General features: G+C 42.8%; 1 protein-coding gene across 1 annotated transcript in view; it reads left to right on the forward strand.

The window, feature by feature from the left end:
• The window catches only part of PDE11A (phosphodiesterase 11A), a 207,440-nt gene that overhangs the window by 125,882 nt on the left and 60,756 nt on the right, over window positions 1–20,802 (forward strand). Inside the window, exons 10-11 of the mRNA XM_061397317.1 lie at window positions 8,670–8,760; window positions 12,277–12,377. Coding sequence (XP_061253301.1) covers window positions 8,670–8,760; window positions 12,277–12,377 — 192 coding nt within the window. The remainder of the gene's footprint in view (window positions 1–8,669; window positions 8,761–12,276; window positions 12,378–20,802) is intronic.

A 20,802-nucleotide genomic window follows, 5' to 3' on the forward strand; every position in this document is an offset into this window, starting at 1 on the left:
CTTCCTCCCAGAATGTTTGCCTTCATGGGATCATAGGTTTCTTGGATTTGCTACCCTGGAAGTCTGGTTTTGAGACTATTAAAATAAAATTGGAAATTTTATGAAACAAAAGATCTCCTCCTTCCCAGTAGAATTTCTTCCAGGTTCTTTTGATGTCGGGTATTGTATAAACTGCAGTGAAATGGAGTGACATTGGAGGAGGAAGAGGGTCTCTGTCCCTGCCAAGCCTCATCCCACAGAAAGGTGGGAACGAGCCAAGCAGCTCCACCAGCACGGGGCGGGAGGTGCACACTGCGCGTGGACAGAGCCATCTGTCCCCGAGCAAGCAGGACAGGTCCAGGAGCTTGGCGGCTCACGCTGGCGCCGAGGCCGCAGAACTTACGGGTGCTGGAAATAAGACCCAAACCCAGGCGTCCGGGCTCTCGTATTCAGGTTCCAGTTTAACGTGCTTTTTACTGCCTGTCTGCAAACAACATGATATGGGACTTCAGAGGCTCGAGGGAAAAACGTTTGGGGATGGAGAGACTAAGGAATCTTCAATGAAGAGGTACGATTAGCTTTCAGGTGACCAATTTCCAAGCCCGTGCAGCCGGTCTTCCTCTACGATGTGAAACCCCAGTGGCCCACGATGTGTCAACAGGACCTTTCAGCTCACCACTTGTTTTTTCTCCTGTAACACCTACATACTAAGGCCTTGGAGCCCTGGGCCCTTTGATTTGCTCCTGATCTAGCAGATGAGTATCGACTTTGTGACCTCTATCCATCCTGAATGCAGAAGCCCATCACTTCAAACTGCTCTTTTCCGTGTCCTGAAATTTCCAGACCCTCTTACCTTTCTGTGACAGCCACTCTGCAAAAACTCAGCTCTGGCTCAATCTAACAATTCAGCTTCTTGCTCTTCTGTCCAGACTTTTAAAGGCTTTGGAAGAAACTGTCACAGCTGTGAGCCTGAGGCATACCGAATAGGTATTCTCCCAACTCGGCTAGGGGCTCAGCACTCCCCACCAGCCTCTTTGGGCCCCTAGCCAGCTCCGTCCCCCACTCTGATCAGCAGTTATAGAAACCAAACGTTCCTCCTCCTAAACCACCTTCTGTTCTACCACCTCCCCCCATGCCACTCAGCAGATCACCTTGCCTCCCCTTCACTGAGAAAATTGAGGCCATCAATCGAGAACTCCCTCAATTTCCTCCCCTGCCACGAACGAACTTATCTGTCTGGCCCCATCCTTTCCTCCTTCCCTCCTATCTCTGTGAAAAGGCTGTCCCTCCTCATGTCTGAGGCTAATCCTTCCACCTCAGTGTTGGGTGCCTTCCTCCCTCCCTCCTCCAGGACCTTGCTCCATCCATCTTCCTCTCTCTGCCCTGTATCTCCCAACCTATTAATATGAACAGTTCTCCCCGTCTTGAAAAACCCACTTCCATCCCTGCTTCTCCCTCGAGCTTCTGCTCCATTTCTCTTCTTTCCTTTCCAGCCAGTCTTCTTGGAAACTTGTCTGTTCCTTGTCTTCACTTCCCTCCCACACAGCTTCCAGGTCTACCCACCAGGGGAGCAGCCCTCAGTAATGCCACCAATGACCCCTTTTCCCAAAGCCACAGGACACTCTTCCGGTCCTTCTTTCTTGATCCTTCTTGCCATGACACTGTTTGTGATGCTCTCCTCCAAAGAGCTCTCTTTCTTCCTTTGTCTGGGAGAGAGACACCTTCATCCACCTCTAGCCTTTCTCCTCAGCTTGCTCCTCCTGCGCCAGCCTTCACTGCACACGTTCTGTCCCCTTCTTCTGTTCTGCTTTACCTTTCATGCTGGATCCACCTGCTGATTGGCCCCAAACCCAAATCTATGGACCATCATTTTCGGCTAATCTCTAAACACTTCTTCCAGCTGCTTGAGGAGCTCCTCCTATCTGAAGTCCCATCATCACCACAACCCCAGTCTTTCTCTCTACACCAATCCTTTTCCTCTTATTCTTCATCCCCATGAATGGCACCACCAGAAGTGCACAAGCCACTCAGATTCCCTCAGAGTTGACATCTCTGCATTCTTATAGTAACCACTGCTTCTCTGCATCCCTCCAGGATTCCTACAACCAACAGCCCAACTCTTCTCCTCCAGTCTTCCCCACCTTGGCACTCCAAAATACTCTTTTTAATTCACAAATGTCATCGGATTGTTCCCCTACTTAAAAGACGCTCACTGGCCTCTTGTGACTCTCAGGATAATGTTCAAATTCCTTAGTTTAGCCCCTATTGCCCTTTTCAATCAGGCTCTTGCCCATTTCTCCAGCGCAGCACTCACACCTGCCACCCCGCCCCGACCTATGCATCCAGGTTCAGACACAAGGGGCTACTTAAAGTACTCAATGGGGTCCAGCTAGTTCCCTTTCCTTTGCTCCTGGTCTGCTGTTTCTGCAGCCCAGAATGCTCTTCCTCTTCTTTCCCCCAGCCTCCTCTGAAAGCTCCACCCCCACCCCCCAGATTCTATCCCTGATGACCTTCGCTGCATCAGTCTTCTGTGTCTATATCATGCCCTGGCTATGCTTTAGAATTGCACATCTCCCACCACGTTAGTTGCTGATTAATGGTGTGTCTCCCCTTCTTCTTCAGTACCTATGATGTGTACAAGCACCAAGAGCATGGTAAACCCACAAGGAATTTTTGCTGAGTGAATGAATGATAAATGCATGAATGGATGAGGTTTTAACTACTTTAATATTGCTTTTCAGTAAAGCTTCCTGACTTCTTACACAAGTGCAATCTTTTACGGATTATCATAGAACACAGTTTTTACAGACATTGATTTGACGTTGTACTAATGACAATAGCATCCCTGGGGCCTGCTGAGGTGTAAACTGTATACACTTTGATTATAGGGTCTGACAGTTCCTTGTGTTTGAGTTCCTGGCCTGCGTTTTGTTATTATGAGTATTTTAGGATACCCCTCTCTCAGGCCAATGGCATCATCGTCACTGCGTCTTCCTGGAGCACCCTACCATTCTGCCACTTACACATAAAGAATTGTGTCTATAAAGCAATAGTGAGCAGCTTGTAGGTTCTTTTAAAAAGAGTCAAGTGTGCAATGTATGTACTTAAATAACAACAGCCTCCACCCTGGAGAGAGCCTGTGTATCACACCAAGACAGCCAGGCTTTCTTGTTAGTTGACCTCATTGGACCAAGACTACGCACCAAATCAAACCCAGCTAATCATATCTTATCTCCCAGGAGTCTGGTCCTGGATTACCATGATATGGACTCAGTTAGCTGTTGAGGTCCAAGCTGCAGGTCCATGCAGACCTGGACACTGAGGCTGCATTTGGGGAAACCGGTGATGAACAAATCCCGAGTGGATAAGAGAAGCAAGAGAGCAAATCTGCAGAGAGAAGAAAGTTAGTATTCAGAGAGGAGCAGAGAAGATACTGTACAATTCTAGAGGAAGACAGAGATCCCTGGTTTTCCGTGTCTGCTCCTACTTCCAGGAAATCCAGCCATGTGTGTAACAATGGGGCTTGCTCAGAGGTCCTAGCTGTATTTAATCAACATTTTTTTTTTAGTGAAAGTGGTTCTAATTCATTTCCATTCTTTGCTGTGAGAGTGGTCCTTGAGACAATGAGAAGAATTGCAGTTATTTGTTGTTTACTATCTCAAGTGCTCAACTAATATCCCTGTAGCTAGATATTTTTGTCTCCATCTTACAGAGGGAACTGGGCCTCAGGAAAGTAAGTGACTTGCCCAAATTCACCCATCCAGAAGGCGGCAAAGTAGTGTTTGGACCTGGGCTATCTGACTCCAAGGCCGTTTTTTAACCACTTTATCCCACCCTCTTTCATGACTTTGTGGTATTTATTTTAGGCTTTTGAACTTCCAGTTTATTGGCTGGCTTGTGATATATGTGAGCTCTGGAAAACTAAGATGCATTTTGATATCCAGAAAATCAAGACGTGGAGCTGTAAAAATTGTAGAACTCAACTAGATCTCGGTAGTCATATTCCTTAATTTTCAAAATTTTTTTCATATGCCTTAATTTTTAAAAATTGGAAACTGAGGTCCCCAAATCTCAAGTGATTTGGGTAATACTGAACAGTTTCCATACATATGAGATAGCTATGATATCTCTGATATTAGAATTCAAAAAAATTTTTTGCATCCTTACACCACATGATCAAAACTATGCATTCCAAGATGGTCTGAGCTGTTTCCTCACAATGGTTGGCCTCTTATGCAGTTTACCAGCCCATGGGATGTCCATTAGCCCTGCCCCTCCCTTACAGAGTCTCACTTGAGCTTAGAATACCAGATGCCACCACCACTCCACCTCAGTTAAAGTTTTCCTCAATAAATGCTGAAAAGAGACCCTTTGACATCATGGTGGAGGAACTACCATTTTACTGATTAGGATAAGATTTACTCAGCAAGTTGGCCATTGTTTAGGAAAATCCCTCAGAAGAAACCTAAATCCTTATTTCCTTATTCATTCCCCATCAATTGAGTGCTTTCTAGATGCGAGGCACTGCGCGAGGCGTTGTGGGGGATATAAAGAAGTGTAACAAATAGTCCCTTTCCTTAAAGTATTCACCTTCTAATGCCAGCCTTTTAAGTGATTTGGAAATGGGATTTAAATGCACCAATTATTATGTGACAAAGCATATGCTACCTTTTCTTTTTTTCATATATAAGGCTATAAAGAAACAGGAGACATTTAGCAAGGGACAAATTACTATATAAAATGCAAAATGCCTCTACAATAAAAAGTTGTGATTTTAGTCACAGCACAGTGTGATTTATTCTCTTAGCCTTTCTGATAAGTGAACCTTCGCATTTTCATATTTTATTCTTAATTTTAAAGTATTGGAGTGCGTGCAGTGCATGATCAATAGGTAGAGAGGGCAGCGATCCCATGGCGCTTTGAAACTGCTGTTAACACCTCGCTCCTATTTTCTCCAGGGACAGTGTTTCCCACTCATTGCCCTCCCTATTACAGCTGCCCCTGATGATTAAATATCAGTACCAAGCAGCTTTGTAGTATATTCTCCTAGGAGACTTCCTCTATTCATTTCTAGCATAATCTCTTATACTCATTTCTTGGGAATGAAAACCCATGTTGTCGCTTTCGGCCAGGTCCCAGAAGTGAAATACAGGGGCACATTAATCTGCCGTGACAGCCTAATCCCATTCCTCCCCACCTCCCAACAATTCTCAATTTCCTAATTACCTTCAGTAGTTTTCCTTCTGAAAGTTTCCTGTAAGCCATGGCAGCACACTTCCATTAAGTCTCTCTTTCAAAGAATATGCATGTCCAGGGAAGTTATGAGGGTCCATAGCTCATAGTTATGAAATTTCCTTTTGCATGCTTACTTTTGGTGGCTGTGCAAAGTGCTGAATGCCTGGGTGGGGAGAGCCATTTTCACATTGACTTTCCTTTTATATAAGCCTCTCCTCAGTGTGCTGCCTGCCCCCAAATGAAAAACTTTAGTATGTTAGGATGACCTAATCAATAATGAGCATCATAAATAATCACATCATAAATAATCCTGTGTGTAAAGGACCTGGAGTCTCCTCTCCTCTCCTCTCCTCTCCGCATGTCTCCACACACCCTCCATGTATGTGTAATATTTTTACAATTATAGTCTGTGTGCCCCAGAGCCACTGATATGATGGATATACTTACCACAGACAATTAAAACGAGGTGTGGTATTAAAGTCATTTTTTTTTCCATATGTGATGGATTGGAAGGTTTTTTCCACATTTTACATGAAAAAGTGTCAGTATGCCCTTTACACAGAGTACATTACATGAAACGCATGTCGTCTTGTAAAAAATGGTTTAATGATCAAGTAAGTTTGGTTAATACGGCATAGTATGTTCCTTTCCTGCAGAATCACAGTACATATGTTCACACACTGATGCCACAGATAAATCCTACAGTATCTAAACAGTTTAACTTCTTAAACCCAGCATTTCCCAAATGTATTTAACTCTGAGACCCTTTTTACTTCTGCCCATAATGCCATTTTACATCCCAAACAACTCGTATTCTGTCTAATACTTTCTGATAAAGTTTATCCTAACAGTTCAATGATTCGCCACTTTTATCAAGTTTCCTGACCATGGATTTCACTCTTGCAGTGCTAGGAGATTCATAACATGTGTGTGGGTAATGGCAGGTGCAGGCAGCATTCTCAGTGAGCCTCGGCCTGAGAGAGAGAGCACCAGGGTGTCCTGTAGTCTCAGAAAATCTGACAGAGACCAAACCTAACAGTGTAACTGAAGCAACCCTATGGAAATGGAAGCATTCTTGTTTAAATGATTTTATTCTAAAGAAAACTCAAAGTGGAGTTAGTATCATGGTCCATTCTGTGAATACTAAGATGGCACCTTGCTTGCAGAAAGGTGAGCATTGTTAATGAAAGTGTGGACAGAGAAAGTCTCCTGTGCAGTTATAGGGACTGAGAGCTTCCTGAGGGTAAGAGCCATTCTTTATGTCCATATCCCACACACTCACAGCCTTGCATCATAATAGTCCTCAGTCCTTGTTAGGTGAAGGAATGAATGCATCATTAGTCTGCTTCTGTTGCAAAATCTGCATACCTGTAATAAGCTCAGTATTGTGTGAGTGTGTGGAACATGTAAGATGGAATTACTAAAAGGAACAAAGAGGATGTTCCTTTGTAAGGATGAAGACTCTTAAACCGTGGACCTTCAGATGCATTTGCACAAGCACTGAGTCCTCCTGATGAAACATAACAGTTCAGAGGCCACATGGATGTGGGGAGAGCAGAGGGCAGCATAGGAGCCACCAGTTGTTCCCAGGGTAAAGGACACAAACTTCCCACTCATCCTGAAAAAAGGAAATAGTTAATGATTTGTGATCATCTAGCTGATTTAACTTTGTGAGGTCTGCTAAACCAACGTGATAAAGGAGGAGATGCTATTTTACATCTTGACCCCACTTTTACACCAGTGATTCTCTTAGGATTCACACCAATAACTGGGGCATGTGGCTGGTTGATAGAAACCAATTGCAGAAATCTGAGTCTGTAGTTAGCAGCTGTAACAGGAGAATTCTGAATCAAATTTTGAAACCTTCTCTCAAAGAAGGTTTGATGACAACCAGCTTGACAAAAATGGAGACTAGAATATAAGAAATATGGAAGTTAAAATTCTCTTTCTCATTATGTAATCAGGAAAACTTCAGAATTTGGGTGCCAATCTAGAACTGGTACTTACTCACTCTGTGACCTTGGAAAAGTAACATACCTTCTCTGAGCCTTGGTTTTCTTATCTGTAAAATGAGAAAATAATAACTGTTTCATGGTTGTTGTCAGTAACAGATGAATTAATATGTTGAGGTGTTAACATATTGCCTAGTGCATGATAGGTACTTACTCATAGAGCTATTATTATTAATAATATTATTTTAAAATATGTTAACACACATTACTATCAACCTTCAGTTTGAACTATAATCTCTAGACATATCACTACAACCTTATTAGCCAAGTGGCTAATATTTTTTAAACACCTACTCCATCCAGGCATTTTAAATACATCCAGGCATTTGGATTTTCATCCTAGATTTCCATCCTAGATTTGCCGTGACAAATACAACTAAGGCACAATACAGTGTGCATTTTGGAAAATGCGTTTTCATAAAAATGAACCATATGTTAGAAAAATAGTAACTAACATTAAATATTAATCACGTACTGCTAAGATTAGCCTAACAAATTGTCACTTATTAAATGCTATAGGTTAGGGCAAGATTGAAAGAAATAATACCCCCTGATTAAAACTTACAGATAATTCAAAAGAATCCTTTCAAGTATTAATTAACATTTTATTTGTTTTAAATGGAAATATCTATGTGTTTTAAGTAGTATAGACTACAACCTACTTACATGCTTGGCACTATGATGGGCACTTAGAAATATTTTATTGTAGTCTCATGAATAGCAGGTAAGGTAGAGAGTATTATCATAATTTTAGAGACAAAGAAACTGATTCTCAAACAACCAAGTTGTGACCCAAAGCTGTTACTGAGAGCTGAGTTCTGATTTCAAGTCCAGAGAACTTTCTGGAGTTGGACACTGATATATCACAGTGTGACCATAGGTTGGAAAACCGTGGTTGAAGTTTGTCAACCTTACATGTAAAGTAGATTAAATGGGTTCTACATAGTATTCGCAAGGTCTTTCCCATGGAATAGCAGATACATTTAGTATATGACATTCATCCTGGATACTCAGAAACGTTATAAGATTTAGCTCATGAAGCCTACCCTGACCCCCAGAGCCAGGAATCATGTCTCTCGTCCTCAGAACACCGAGAGCTCTTTGACTGAACTGAAACACTTCCTACGGCATTTATATTGTGTGGTCTGTCCATTCTTTTCCCTTAGGACCACATCGCATCTCCCTACTAGTTTGTACATTTCTTGGCAGCATGGACTATGTCTTTTTCATGGTGGTATCACCCACTGTGTCTAGCCTAACACACAGCAGGTTCCCAAAAGGTTTACTTTATAGATTTGTGAACCCCACAAGTGGTTACCTGAGAATGTATCTGCTCATGGTCCTTTGTAAAAACAGGAGAAGCAGTGTGATCCAAAGAGCCGGTGTGGAGGAGGTTGTTGACGCGGAAGGGCCGTGGTCACTCACGTGTCTGTCCTCTTTCAGGAGTGGCTCTGCCCTGGCCCAACTCTATGGAACCTCTGCCACCTTAGAGCATCACCATTTCAACCATGCAGTGATGATCCTTCAGAGCGAGGTAAAAACCCACCATTCTGCTTCTCTCCTTGAAAGAAAACCAGTGAAACTATGCTTCCTACTTCTCTTTCTTTGCAAGAAGAAATACAGAGAATCAGAACTATCGGACTTCTTTGTGGCTTTTAAGAAATTCTTTCAGATGCCTGACCAAGGACCTTGTTCAGTTTCTTCCCGAGCTAATTCATTTGGGTTTTTATTGTTGGTTAGGGGGCTTTTCAGATTCATTTAAAGCAGACTGTGCACTGCTTGTCACCAGAACATGGCTTTACATTTCTTCAGGGTACAGAAGCCCAGTAACAGACCCCAGAAGTCAGTGACCCAGCATTTCCATTTTGCGAAACCCATTTGAAAAGATGAGGGAATCAGAAACGGGGTGAGAAAGTTACACTTTATTTACATAATTGAGAAACCTATAAAAAAAGATAAAAGAACTTAAAATTGCTGGTGGTACAATTTGAACGTGAGAACTGCAACTAAACTTGAGACCCAAGCTGGGGGCCATATGCCTTCTTTTGCTTCGTATGGCATTGCGGGCAATAGAAGTGGTTGGTCTTTTATACTTTTAGCTCTCCACAGAGAAAAAGTAAAACCGCTAACTGACTCTAGCTGAGGCATCTGAATTTGAAATTGCCAAGAAAGGATCTGTTTAATTTTCTGCAGGCGTACAGACCTTTTTTTTTTTTTTTTTTTTTTTGAGGCCAGGAAGGGATCATCTGTTCCCCATTATTTGTCAGTTCTCTAGCTGTGCCATTAATTATTATTATTATCATCATTAAGGCCCTGCTTCCCTGGAATAGCATCATTAAATATGGAGGTTTTTTTCCTCCAGCCTATCTTGAGAAAGCGTGTCTTTTGCAATATCATGAAAGCCTTCTTCGACCCCATAAAGGAGAGTCAGCACTCCGGAACCTGCCTGCAGCTGCGGAAGGCAGAACCGTTGGGGGAGATGGATTTTCAGTTGAGAATGAAACATCAGGGTTGGCTCTCAGTAACCCTGACAGAAACCAGTGTCCCAGCATCCGTGGCTCTGGAATTCTTCTGTGAAAGTCATGTTTTAGATGTGTGCAGAGGGGAATAGGAATGGGAGGAACTTGGGATCAGACTATCTTTTCTATGCTGGTAATATGATGGGCTTACACCCCTGAGGCCAGACATTCACACCTTTGTAATAACTGATTATAAACAGGAGGACGAGTTTTCTCAGAAGGTCATTTGCTTGTGTCACAGAGCCCCACTAACTCAGAATTTGTCTTCATACAAGCAAAATTCATCAGCTGCCCTTTGTGCCAGGGTTCTCTATGAGGAATGCAGAATAGCAGTAATGGATACAAGCACTGGTGTGTTCAGACTTTGCGTTGATGCCCCCCTCTTCTCCCCATCCCCGTACTGCCCATCAGAAAGGCAGAAATGCAGATGTTATTACCACCCCACTTTCCAAATGATGCAGAGGCATAGGGAGGTTAGATGGCTTGAAGACAGTTGATCTAGATCTTTCTTCCTACACATTTCCCACCCCCCCTTCAGTACCACTCCTCCCTAAACAAGAAATAGTAGTATTTCAGGGTGCCATAGAAGGCCAGTTTGCATATAAACATATACTGATTACAAACTAACTTATAATTATTAAAGCTGATCTGGCTAGCTTTGTCACTCTGTTAGCTATAAACTGTGTTAGTTACTGTGTGTCCTTTAAATGTAGCAAAACGCACTCTCACAAAATAATCAACGTTGTCAGATTCAGACCATCTTCCTCCTGGTCTTCACAGTAGAGTTTACTATAACTTGCTCCTAATAGCTCTGTTTCTTTCCCTGAGAAATTTTAGATGTGTGGCTGGACCTAGGTGACTATTTTTCCAGAGCTCCCAACCATTTTTTCCCAGGCCCCAGTACACCACCAGCCTGTGACTGACCCAGGGGCAAGGCCCAGGCAAAGACACCTGGGTAGAATTATGATGTGGCATTCCTTCAGTTATTTCTCTTCTTCCTAATGGCTGAATTAAGGGTCCAGAAGAGTTTGTTTGAAAATTATTATTAATATTGGACCTGGCCCCAGGTGGAACCAATATACTCTAGTCTTTAAGGAGTGATAGGTTCACCTAATGAGATAAATTAAACTCAAGGGGGCAGGAAATCATCTGGTGCGTGGTACGTAGTAATTTATTAATTGATATTCTGGTTCCCCAGAAGAATTAATTTACCTCTCGTTGGAAAATGTTCCCAGGAAATCTTCACTGCCTTTCTTTTGCACCATCTTCTGGTTCTTGATACTCGGTTTAAAACTGGTCCAGTTTCAAGACCACCTGTTGGTGAGTTGGTATCTCATACTAAGAAAACCTGATAAATGAAAAGTCCTGACTTTCAAAGCAAATTAAGTGAAGTGTCTGTCACTTAACAGAAAGGCTTTTTCACTTGACTAAAAACACTATGGAGCTGTCTAGTGTAGCTAAAACAAAGTTGGATGGAAAAAAAGTGTGCTTTTCAAAGGAATGGAGATACAGGTGTATTTGTAGGATGTTCTATGCAAAAGTCACTCTTTAGAGTCCTCCTGTGCCAAGAGCAATATCTTACACTTTCTAGCTACTCACAATTACTGTATTATAATTATTTCACACACTTCATCCAGATGTATCTTCATCTTACCTAACACACCATTTCTCAACTTCATCAATATTGTCACTGGGGCCAAGTAAGTCTTCGTTGTGGGGGCTGTTGGGTGCATCGCAGCATCCTTGGCCTCTGCCCGATAGATACCAGTAGCGCCGTCCATCAGCGTGACAATCAGAGTGTCTCTAGGCACTGCCAGAAGTGCCCATTGTCCAAATCACCCCCAATCGTGTGCTTGCATGCTCAGTCGTGACTGACTTTGCAGCGCTATGGACTGTAGCCCTCCAGGCTCCTCTGCCCATGGGATTTCCCGGGCAAGAATACTGGAGTGGGTTGCCATTTCCTCCTCCCGGGCATCTTCCCAACCCAGGGACTGAACCCACGTCTCCTGCGGCTCCCGCATTGGCAGGTGGATTCTTTACCACTTGAGCCACCTGTGCACCACTGGTCTAATGCTTCTTCTCTTCCTTGAGTCATTTGTTGCAATAGCAAGTACTTCCAAAATGCCAGCTTAAGTCTTTACTAGCGAGACTAGTATGTATTCAGGGGTCAGAAAGTTTCCCAGAAGTGTTGTCGATTTCTCTGCTCAGTGATCCCACAAGAAATGGAGTTGTTGGCACAAGCATAGCCTTAGTAAGTTTTCTTACATAGCCTTTCCAGTTTTCTCTTCAAAACTAGATGTAATAAAGTGTCCCTTGGTGGTCCTCCTCGCCAATTATTATGATTGCGCTTCTGGCTTTGGTCTGTTTGCCAGGGAATCTGTTTGTATTTGCACAGAGTGTCATTAAGCTTTTTAAAGAATTATTTCATCGTGTTTCTAGACTGTTTTTGAAAAAAAAAGTGGAAAAAACATGTAGTTGCCAAGCTCAGATGTAATGCTGTCTTCTGTGGCTTTTTTACTTTCTCGTTCCAGGGTCACAACATCTTTGCTAATTTGTCCTCCAAGGAATACAGTGACCTTATGCAGCTTTTGAAGCAGTCAATCCTGGCAACAGACCTCACGCTGTACTTTGAGTAGGTATTGGCATCTGATCTATTTGACAAATGGATATAAAAGTTTCATCCTGTAATTAACTTTCAGGTCCAAACTGGAGGTTGCCTGTTATTCTAACGTTGGTATCAATGTGTAAACGAGCTAAAGTTGCTGTTGTTGTTGTTTTTCCTCATCTAAAGGAACCTCATCAGTGTGGTGTCTGTGAAACAAGACAGTCAGGACTACAATCACAAGATACATATTTTTCCTTCTGTTTTATGAGCTTTGTTTGGGACTACTGGCTAAAACTAAGTGATGGGCATTTTTAGTTTAAAGACTGGCTAAGGTTGCTATTTTATTTGTGGCCACTCCACGAACTAGGTGGAATCCAGTTCCCCAGTCAGGGATGGAACCTGTGCCCCTTGCAGCGGAAGTGTCGAGTTTTAACCACTGGACCACCGGGGAAGTCCCTAAGATTTCTATTGTAGACTATCATTAGTGGTTAGATCTCTAATGGCATTGATGATGCTAATAATGATGAAAAACTTGTGTTGCTGAAAGGATGACAAGAAATCCAAGCCTTCATTCTTCACCTCTCCTCTAGCTCTCTTTCTCAGAAAAGCCATCCTTCTTTCCCCCAAAGCTCAGGCTTCCACCTTAGATGGTGATTCCATCCTGCTCATTTCCTGTGAAACCTGTTCCATCAGGAACCACTGCTTTTGGTGGCCTGGTCATCTCTTCCTTCACTGATATGCACAGTTTTCTCTGACCTTAAAGACCAAACAACTTCTTTTCCTTCAGAAATTCTTTGACCTGACCACATGCTCTTGCATTGCCTTTCACCTTACCTTTCTTTTACTTCCTACCTTCCAAAATAAATGGAGCACATGACTGCTTTTATTTTCCTAGCACCTAGGTGGCACTTGGCAGACCAGTATCCACCTTCACATTCTGCCAGCATTGTACTTTCAGAGGTCAGCAGAGACTTTCTTGTCCCCAGATTCAATGTCTTTTACTAATTCCTGGTATTTTCTAGCTTCTTTGAGACATCCGCAGGTTTACTGACTTCTTGTCAGTGTCTACTCTCTTTTTTTCCCCAGCATGCACCTGCCTTCCTCTCTCCTTTTCTGGATCTCTTATAGTTTTCTCTTCTCCTTGCTTCTATGTATGAGTTCCAGTTCTTCTTTCTCTGCTCACTCTCCTGGACTCAACTCTACATTAATTCTATAGAGGCATAGAGAAGACCCCAAAACTCTTTATTCTAACCCTCCCTCACATTCTAGACGAGTCTCCAACTCCCATCTCAAAAGGCTGTAGTGGCCTCATCACCTTCAAAGCAACCTCTAACCTTGGTTCGTGTTTCAAGGTTCTCCCTCCATAATCTGCCCCCAACCATTTTGCTTTCTTACCTCTCACTTCTCTCCTATGTGATTTATACTTCAGCTAGACTGGTCTAGTGTTACTCTTTGTGTTTTGTTTTTCAGAAAAAAAAATAAGTCTTTTTTTATTAGTCAACTGCATGTTACCCTTTGAAAACAGCTTATGCAGTGCCCCTTGCTCTCCAGTGTATCTCTCTTCCTCCACTTCCCCATCTGGCTGAACCATTTCCTGCCACCTTTTCTAGGAAACCTATGTCACTCCATTCAGATCTTACTGTGCTTGGCATGGTGTCAGTGAGAGTTAGCTTCAATTATAAGGGACAGGAAACCCAAAATCACAGTAGCTTACTTCTTTTGTCACGTCAAAAAAGTCTGGAGATAAGCAACCGGCAGTTGGTAGAGCAGCTCCATTGTCATCAGGGACCCAGGCTTCTTTATCTCTCTGTGTGGCCACATTCAACACCTGGTTTCCACCTTAGCCCAAGGTAGCTGCCCATGTTTTAGGCACAATGTCCACCTTCCAGCTCTCAGAAAGAAGAAAGGAACGAAAAAGAAAGAAGCCAAAGGTAATGCAAGTTATTTCTTAAGACCATTTTCTGGAAACTTCACGTAACGATTCCACCTACATTTCATTGGCCATCCCTAGGTTAGGCTTTGTGTTGGGTAATTGCGTGCCATGCTAAAGTCTAGGAGTTCTATTACTAAGAAAGAAAGGCAAGAGAGAGATTGGAGTAGACAACTGACAATCTGGGCCACAGGTATTTGTTGTTGGTCTCTGGTGAATGGGTTATGACATGGCCGAGTGGAAAGAGTAGAGGCTTTGGGATGATATTGGTCTGGATTTAAGTCTCATTCTAGTTAAACCTGGTATACTGAGCCCAAGTGTCTATATTTTCTCCCTTCTGAAACACCATTTAAATGGCACCAGATAAATTTAAAAGCAAACGCGAATCTATAAGGAGAAAGGGAGAGGACACCAACAGTTGAGAAGAGGTGTCAGTATGTTTGTGGCAAACGAAGGCCCGCTGATGAGGGTCAGGTGTTCTGGCAGAGTGGACCGGAAAGCAGGACGACTGAGAAGTGAGCTGTAGGCCCCGCAGAGCCTCCCCTGGGGCTCAGAGACAAAAAGCACCATGAAAAAATGAATGTGATGCTCACAGCTTAAGATGAGGAGATTACTAGAAAGTCAGTTTTCAGGACACTCAGAGCCCACGAAGTCCTCCACCAATGTAACCAGAACTCCCTCTCCTCTATCCCTGGAGAAGGCCAGAAGTTTATCCTCTGGAGAGATGAAAGAAAGTGCTCTGGACTGAGAAAAGCTCAAGGTGGGAATGGAACTTACGCAGAAGTCAGAAGAGGGGATGAAGTAAAATGGATTGAAAACTCAAGCCCACAGCCCAGTCAACCAGAGGCCAGAATCCATAAGCCACATACCCAGGTTCCTCAGATTCAGCAAATGGAAGTATAAGAAGTTAAATTTGAATTTCAGATAAACACTGAATAACACGCATGCACTGTGTGGGGGGGACATGCACATACAGCTCTGGCTTAGCCTTTTAATGTCATTCTATTACACAGAGACACCAAGGACCACAGAACATTTTAGGAAAACCTCCCGTATGAAACAGGGCACAGTTCCGAGGTGGCACAGTGGTAAAGAATTGGCCTGCCAATGTAGGAGGCGTGGGTTCATTCCCTGGGTTGGGAAGAGCCCCTGAAGGAGAAAATGGCAACCCATTCCAGTATTCTTGCCTGGAAAATTCTATGGACAGAGGAGCCTGGCAGGCTACAGTTCATGGTGTCACAAAGAATTGGACATGACTTAGCGACTGAGCATGCATGTGCACCCATATGAAAAGCAGAGGCCAAAACAGGAAATAAACAGAATTCAGAGAAAACAGCGGGGAGAAGAAAACAAAAACCCCAAGCTATTGTTAATATCCTTAGAGAGCTAAAACATTGTCTCCATGAAATAAGAACAGGGTGCTTTAAAAAATAATAGGAGCAACTGTAGAAGAAGAAAGAGCTTTTGGAAATTAAAAGCATGATGGCCAAATTAAGAATCACGCGAAAGCATTGAGAAACACAGTCAAAGGACAGTAAAGCAGAAAAATGAAAAGCACTGCTTTAGTCATTATGTGCTTTCTAGTGTTGTTTCATTTGTTAACTATGTGTATGTATTACTGTTATAAATATACATTTTAATTAATTTAAAAAATAATTTTAAAAGTCAAATCCCAGCTCTGCCACTAGATAGCTGTGTGTCATCAAATTACCTACCTCCCTGATCCTGTTTTCTTCATGTGTAAAATGGAGATGATAGCACCTACTTTATCTGTCTTGTAAATGTCTTGTGTGTCTCATAAATGGTGGCATCTACAACCTCATTTGCTTTATAGACTATTTATTTTGCATGTTTGGGGGCCTTCATTTTGACTTAAGTATCATGATGTTCCTTTTTTTTTTCTGAATTAATACTCCTGTATTGATTGCTTATGGAAACCTGTATATCTTTAATATTTTTATTTCCCATGTCTGACACTTGCAGGATTTTACATTATTTTTCTCAAAGGAGAAGCATTTTGCCAAGCCAAGTTTCCAAGTAACTTCTAAGGGAGAAAAAATGTCCACAGTAGGAGTCCATTCATCAAGGCCTGTTAGGGATGTGACGAATCTCTGAGGGATGCAGTCAGGGAAGCTGGTGGCACTTGCTTGCTCATTACTCTGCTCTTATCTTAATGCTACAGCCCCTGCTAATGTTTGCTGACTCCAAAGAAGCTGGCTTGTTCTCTTTCTGTGAGTGTTATTGTGTTTTGAGGCTCTGAATAGCTGCTCCTTCTCTAATCTAGACCTTCAGGAGGCTGATTCACTTGCCTGTCTAAAGTTGCATTAAAGTATTGCCATATTTTTAGGCAAGACAACTCCTCGGGTTAATGAAGGGGAAAGCAGTTACTACAAACTGTCTCCCAGTTACTTTTATTTCACAGAGATACAGTTGTGGAATTGAAAGGACTGTTAGCAATGATGTCATCCAACTTATCTCCTCTATTTCGTAGATCAGGTACTAAGTTTGTAGGTTAAATAGTGTAGCTTGGCTCACATAAGTAACTTGTGGATAAGTTGGAACCTCTACCTCTGGTTTTGGGGCTTTTCCACAAACTGTATTCTTTCTCTAAAGGAAGAATCAAGTACTTGTCATTTAAATTGGGGATGCATTATACATGGAAACATTGACCTTCCCAGGTGTACGTGAACCAGTTTAATATGAAAACCAGCATGAGTTCCCTCCTGTTTCCCAAAGCAGAGCCAGAGACAAGAGCTTGCATGCACATAGTCTACTTTTGGAGGTAACATCAGAAATGGGAGTCGAGGACCAAGACAGTGAAATGGGGAAGGAGGGAAGCTCTTCTAAAGACACGTCCACTTGTTGGCCACCCCTCTGGTCAGTCAAGCTTGATCCCGCAGGGACTATCTGAGAAGACTTATATAAGCTGCACCTCAGAATTGCCATCAGCCTCCAGCCTCCATAAACCAAGGCTGTCCCATGGATGTTAAAACTTCCATGCATTTCCAGGATGCGCATCCCCAAGGGCTGGGGATTCCTACAGCCATTCCCCATCCCACACGTGGAGTCAAAGCAGCGCCAGGGCAGAAAGGGAGGTGCAGGGCAGCGGAGACAGGAGCCACGGTGCTGGCTGGAGCAGAAATGGCGGAAGAAACGTGGGCCATGGGATGGCCTTGTACACTTTCTAGAAGTTTGGATTATGCTTGGTTCTTCTGTCCTAGCTGCTGCTGCTGCTAAGTTGCTTCAGTCGTGTCCGACTCTGTGCGACCCCATAGACGGCAGCCCACCAGGCTCCCCGTCCCTGGGATTCTCCAGGCAAGAACACTGGAGTGGATTGCCATTTCCTTCTCCAACGCATGAAAGTGAAAAGTGAAAGTGAAGTCGCTCAGTCGTGTCCGACTCTGTGTGACCCCATGGTCTGTCCTGGCTACTTAACTCAAAAGCCTTGAAACAGTTGAGGCCAACCAGAAAGGAAGTTCACTGCTTTCCTCCCCTAAGAAGGGGCAAGTCACTGTAGAAGGGGTCTAGGTGGACAGGCACAAGATCCAGGCCTTTGAGGGCAGGGGCTGAGCGTTATGACTCATTCCTAGTGGCAGGATATCCTGCCACATGCCAATAGAGAACAATGTAAAATTCCTGGAAATATGGAATTCTTTTAAAAACAACCACAAAACCTCGTAAAGTCAATTTCTAATGGCTTTGGATATGCTCAAGACTCTATACTACAAATGATGGGTGAAAGCAGAATTCACAAGTTTAAAACAAACAAACAAACGAAAAAAAAAAAAAAAACTCAGTGTGAATTTCTAGGCTTCACAACCTTAAGTCTGGGGGTTAATTCTTCAGTCTGATTTTCCAACTCACTGAAAACATTTTCCAGTTACCGCTGAGTGGTTTTCTGAAATTGATTTCTGTGCCTATTTCTGAGTCCCTGCAGTGAATACAGCTTTCATAATTAAATAGTAATTTCAGCATCTCAAGCAGGAATTAGATATCCCCTGTTGGTAACCAGCCATGTAGCTTTGAGAGAGTCACTCACTTAATCTCTCTTTCCCTTAGTTTCCTTGTCAGCAACAGAAGAACAGGTACTTCACCCATACCGATCTCCTAGAGTCCTGGTGGTGGCCAAAGGAGATTATCTGTATGAAAGATGATGAAAATTTAAGTAATCTAAATAATTTAAATTTGAAAACATTGACAATTTTAAGTACCTTATAAAGAAAACAATCATTCAACCAGAAAGGTTAATGAAATTTTGGACCATAAGAGATAGTCCTTGTCGGGGCAGACAGAGAGAGATCCAAAATTACAAGCGTTAAAACTTCAAGATGTCACAGTGGTCCTGGACTGACTCTCTGCCTGTAAGTTAACAAAGATGACCTTGCATCTTCCACAATTAGTGGAAACAATACCTAAAATTCCCTGAGTGCTCACGTGGGAGTTTGATATACACATTATTCTGTTTAGCACTTAAAGGGATTCTGTCAGAGCAGGTACTATTACTGACCCCATCATACACATGAGGAAACTGAGGTTGGGAGAAAGTCAGTGTTTTGCTCACCATGTTGAGTGGTAAAGCTGAGATTGGAACCAAGTATTTGGACTCCAAAATGTATTTAGCTACTCTGCCATTCTCTCTGCAGTTCTGTAACTGTTAGTTTAAGAGAACCAGAGGGGAAACTGAGTCCACTCCTGAGAACACTTGGAAACCAAAGGCAGCAGTGGCTCCAGTTCCAAACACAGTAGATATCATGCAGGTGCGATTCAGCTGGCTGTAGATGCCACCAGCAGGTCGGGATGGGCTGAGACCCCAGGTAAGAGTTGCTCAGGAGACTCACCCATGGGGCTGAGACTGCAAGCAGAGGCTCCTTGCCTATCGCTGAGCTAAACTGGGACATAATATAGATTGGTCCCTCTTTAGCTTGAGTACCATCATGGAAGGTATTCCTCTAGGTAGCAGGAGCAGTGCAGCATTCATCTCAGGAGGTTGTGACCTCAGAATACTGTGTCCCTCATCTCAGGTGCCTGCTGCTGCTGCCCTGCACTGCTCTAGGATTGCAGCATCTTCTTGCATCACCTTTAGAATGGGAGCTCTGTGAATGCAGACATCTTCCTCTGTAGCTCACTCTTGGAGCCCCCACACCTGACCCACTGCCTGACATAATAAATTTTCAAAATTTTAACTCTCTGATATTGAATTGTCATATAAACCTGCAAGGTAGATATTGTTATCCCCATCTTCTAGATAAGGATACCTGGGCTTAGAGAGGGTACATGACTTGCCCAAAGTCATCAAGGTTTCTGTGCTCATATCTCCACGCCACATTGCCTCAGATCACTATTTAAATAGAGAATTATCCAAGAATTCAGATTTTATATACCCATTTGGGTGCTTAATGCTTTTCCGGTTGGCTTTCTAAATTAATCAGACTAATCTTCAAGTTGAAAATTTTTCACTTCCCTTTGTGCTCTGCAAACATTCATCAACAATTACAGAAAACGCCCAGTCTAATGGTTTCTTTGTCTCTGTCTTTCCAAAAGGATGCAAAAAGGAGCATTTCTCAAAGCATCTGATGATGACAACAGAATGTACCAACATTAGCTTAGATTGTTGGGAGTTATAGTTTGACCATCTTTCTAAAAAATTAGACTAATATCTAGAACAATTTATTTTATAAAACACAATAAGAACCCAACAAATATTCCTACTGCTATGCAGATGGGTGTATTCATTCATTCATCATTCAATGAATGTTAAAGGTCCACTATGTTCAGTGTTTTCAACCTCCACAGTTGCCTGCACTCAACTAGTCCCTTCTTGGAAAGGAAGAGGATAAACGAATGCATAGTGAGGTGTAATGAGTACAGAGCTTGACCCATTGTTCCTTCCCAAACATTCTTATATTTTAACAGAGCTGATTAATTAACCCACAGAAATTACTCTAATGGTAGAACTACAGACACAGTGACAAGTTAATGGAAGAAATATTTTGGTACTTTCTGATGAACATCAACGCATTTTATATCTGTTCATCCTCATGAGTGAGTGAAAATTGCTCAGTCTTGTCTGACTCTTTGCAACCTCATGGACTATACAGTCCATGGAATTCTCCAGGCCAGAGTACTGGAGTGGGTAGCCATTCTCTTCTCCAGGATTCACCCTCATATCTCCATCCATATGATATTGCAACTGAATAAAACATGAGAGATTTATCCAGTAGCACTTACTGACGCCTTCTTTGTGCCAGACACGGTGCTAGTTGCTGGGGATGCACACAGAGAGAAGATATCATTCTTACCTTCAAGGACTCAGAGCCCAGTGTGAGAGTGAGAAAAACAGTAATACCCCACCTTGGGGAGAGCTACATGCATGCATGCTCAGTTGCTCGGCCATGCCCAAGTCTTTGTGACCCTGTGGACTATAGTCCACCGGGCTCCTCTGTCCATGGGGTTTCTCAAGCAAGAATACTGGAGTGGGCTGCCATTTCCTACTCTAGGGGCTCTTCCCAACCCAGGGATCAA

Source organism: Bos javanicus, chromosome 2 (assembly GCF_032452875.1).
Source record: "Bos javanicus breed banteng chromosome 2, ARS-OSU_banteng_1.0, whole genome shotgun sequence".
NCBI classification, from domain to species: Eukaryota; Metazoa; Chordata; class Mammalia; order Artiodactyla; family Bovidae; genus Bos; species Bos javanicus.